Source organism: Corylus avellana, chromosome ca11 (genome assembly GCF_901000735.1).
Source record: "Corylus avellana chromosome ca11, CavTom2PMs-1.0".
NCBI classification, from domain to species: domain Eukaryota; kingdom Viridiplantae; phylum Streptophyta; class Magnoliopsida; order Fagales; family Betulaceae; genus Corylus; species Corylus avellana.
In genome coordinates, this window is record NC_081551.1 from 6434325 (window position 1) to 6438108 (window position 3784).

A 3784-nucleotide genomic window follows, 5' to 3' on the forward strand; every position below is an offset into this window, starting at 1 on the left:
ATGTATATTATTACTCACGAACTTGTAGACTTATGCTTACTTTTTACCTGTAAAACATGTGTTATTTTAGAAATACCTTTAGATGTTGGATTCGAGACAAACCTCGAGGCCGTTGCAGCTGTTTGTCGTAATGACATTAATTTTATTAATGCTTGAGGACTCATGGTTAGTATCCAGACTTAGTGTTTGAGACATGTTTGTGTCATAATGTTTAGTTTGAATATTTTATAACTATGATATGTATAGTATAATTTCAATTAACGTGATAACTATTAGTGGATGTTTTGGTTGTAATTATTAATGTTGATAGAATAATAGAAAATCTTATGTTTCTGATTCTTAGTATTCTGTTTTGAAAAGTACAAGATCACTTGATCTTATTTCTTGGGAAATGAAATGGAGAGGTCAATCGTGAAGTTAATTATCAATTAATTAATTTCTTTGGGTTTTACATAGAAGGAAAAAAAAGATTTAAAAAAAAAATTGCTAGAGGACTAAGGAGGCTTTTATTCCGGGCTTTTATTTTATTATTTTTTCTTTGATTCTTTTTGCTCTTTTATTTTACTTTTTCCATTTTTCCTAAATTTTTTATCCTATGCGACGGATAATTTTGTCATTTTTTGTGTAGTGCGGAATATTGCAATCCCATTGATAATTTAGCAGAGTACATTATAACAATTGGTAGTTTGAGGGGTTAGGAGCTAGCATGTTTGAGATTTGCATTAATTATGGAGCTTAAAAAAAGATCGATGTGCTATACAAACAAGGCAATGATAGGTGCTCTCCTGGTGTTCTATTAGTGATCTTACGTAGATATTATTTTCTAAAAGAACAAAAAAAAAAAATTGCTCTTATTTCTTTCACTTAGTATTTATAAAATACTATCTATATAGGACTAGGAGGACATTAGGAGAAAACCGGAAAGCACTTAGCATTTCCCAAACAAAATATTGGGTCCGTTTGGTAAATAATTAAAAAAAGAAATACTTTTTTTAACTTTTGCTCTAAAAAATTAAACCCCGAAACAACGTTTTGAGGGAAGCTTGAAAATGAGATTTTTTTTTTTTTTTTTTTTCTAAAAAGTTTTTTGATCGGTCTTTTTCTTTAGACAAATGTTTTATTTATCAACACAATTCCAAACATTAATGTAGTTTATCTTTTTATTAACGTAGTTTGCCTACGAATTCTGTGAGGGATAGAGAGAGAGAGAGAGAGAGAGAGAGAGTAGAAGCTAGACTAGGCCTGCTCAATATAGCATAATTGTATGCCCTAAACAAGAACCTTAAAACGTTAATAAACACAGAATGGAGACTCTTCTTCTAGCCTTGTAGGATCTGCAGCTTTATTTATGACCTTGATTGCGATCCTCTAGGGTTTCACTTTAACCCCTTTGATTAGGGTTTTCTTACACAAAACCAAACCAATCATTTCGGTACATTATTCTTAATTAATTTCTCAAACATACAAAGCCAAACCAAACACGTGTGCACATGCATTATTGCCTATATATATATATACATACATACATACAACCAAAATACGTACATGTATTCATTCTACATAAACATATACATACACTAGTCTACATATCCATGCATGCACATACATATACATATATATATAGAGAGAGAAAGAGAGAGAAAGAAAGTATAAATATATATATATTAAATAGGGCACCGTAACGTCAGTAGTGTTTTATTCCCGGAAGAGAGTCGGCCAAACAAACTTTCCGGCCAACTCCCACACTTCCATAGGCCTTATTCTATATTATATATAAATGGTTGTACGTAACTCCAGCCATCCGTTATGATTATTCCACAGCCTTTTTAGTCAACAATATCCTAACAACCTTTTCCCCCCTCCTTCCTAAAAAACATTTCAACTTTTTTTACACATACATCAAACACTTGATGCAAGCAATTCCCTTATTACAAATTACTACACAAATCTTTACTTAATTACCCACTAATTAATTACCTCCATATGTAAATCCAGGCACAAATCCTCCATTGCTGCCTTGTGGGTGCTGCTGCGTTGATTGCAGCAAACGAATTTGTCGTTTCAAGAACTTCACGTAACGAATGGCTTCGTCCAGCATAGAGGCAGTGTCCATTTTGGTGCCGCCGGGGACGAGTCTTTGGAGGATTCTGATTTTCTCGCTTATCCTTTCTCGTCGGTGCCGGGCGGCTACGCTTTGTGGGTCGTCGCTAATCCGCACGTTCCGCCTCTTGGGCTTTTGGATTGTGGCGGGATCAATGTCCACCGGCTGCATCGCGGCAATCTTGTACATCATCTCCTTCATGGCTCCAAGCTCCTCATCTGCCTCTCCTTCTTCTTCTTCTTCGAACTGGGTCATTACAGGAAATACATTTGTGGAGGAGGCTGGCGGCGGAGCTTGATGGGTTTGGAGAGCGGGATTTGGCCAAAGGGAATTATAGGGAATTTGTTCTTCGATGGGGAGCTGGAAATCCCAAGTGTTATGGTGGGTGTGGTTGATGTCCATGGGATTTGGTTGTGGAAGATGGAAAAACTTCTTGGCCGGGTGTTTATTTTGTAGCTTCAAAGAAGGTTCATGTGGGAGAGAGAGAGAGAGAGAGAGAATGGTTTTTGGAGAAGATTTTTACTCAAAGAGAATGATGCAGAAAGATTTAAAAAGGAAATGGAAAAACATCCAGAAGTTAGGTGGTGGACCCACCAGGGATGATCAAATGATTTATTCTAAGGGTTAACATTTTCCTTAATTTGTTTTCTGGCGATTAAAGAACTCTCTACAAAGTCTAGGCTCAAGAATTTGCACCACAGCCCTATATATATATGGATGATCGTTAGACGCAGTGAAATCTCTAGGGCTTCTTCTTAAAGGTTTGCGTATATATGCCTCTTGGTTCATGGTATCATTACTTCCGCTTCTTTTTCAGTCAATATTGGGTTCTATGTGTTTCTTGGAGAGAGAGAGAGAGAGATAAAGTTGTTGGTTGCCAGATTCCTCAATTTTATTTTTTTTTTACTCAATATATATTTATTAATGGACCCAAAGAAACCAACAAGGTTGTACGTAGTACAACACAAATTCACAAACATCTGATTACATTTTTCAGATAAATATCCCAAGATCTAATTAATTATTAATAAATATTCCCCCTGCATGTTCAAAGGAACTAGCTAGCTAGCTAGCCCTAAATTAATCTAATATCCAACAATATTTCTAGACTTGCGGTGAAAAATGCTAGCTAATTAAGCTTCTTTCCCTTACACAGATCATGATCGAGTTCAGTACTAGAGCAGCTAATTAACATCAATCCTAGAAGTTGACAACATCCAAAATAAAGCTCGATCTAGTACTCTAGCTAGCCCATATGACACCAGTACCGATATTGCATTAATTTAGCATATCAATCTATACTATATACGTATTTGGATATATATAAGTTTTTTGAACCAAACTGCAATAGATTGATACGTACAATGGGATGAATTAGTTTGATAACCGGGCTTTGCCCCAACTAGATTCCCGTGTTAAATTACCACTTATTCTAAAAGCTTAACCTGATAGGAGGATGTAAATTTAATCATTTAATCATATTACTTTAATAGTCTACTTCATGTGTGGACTTAAACTTCTTTTTAATAGGTGATATCCAATATGTGAAATATTTAATTTAAATGAGAAGTGAGAATTTAATCACTTAATTATTAGTTTAACACCCCCATGATATTGTGCGAAGCGCCCACTCGACAAGGGTTGGGTAAAGTTTGGGTTTTTTTCAGTCTAAAGAATTATTTT

The 3784-nt window shown here is 35.1% G+C and overlaps 1 protein-coding gene across 1 annotated transcript; it reads right to left on the minus strand.

The window, feature by feature from the left end:
* Positions 1-1682: 1682 nt before the first annotated feature.
* Positions 1683-2756, minus strand: LOC132166684 (transcription factor HEC3). Its single transcript, XM_059577546.1, has one exon. The coding sequence runs from the start codon at positions 2501-2503 to the stop codon at positions 1970-1972; it is 534 nt and encodes a 177-aa protein (XP_059433529.1). The 5' UTR covers positions 2504-2756; the 3' UTR covers positions 1683-1969.
* Positions 2757-3784: the final 1028 nt, after the last annotated feature.

Coding starts and splice junctions, on each gene's coding strand:
- LOC132166684 (XM_059577546.1), bottom strand. CDS start 2,503: ATGGACATCAACCACACCCACCATAACACTTGGGATTTCCAGCTCCCC.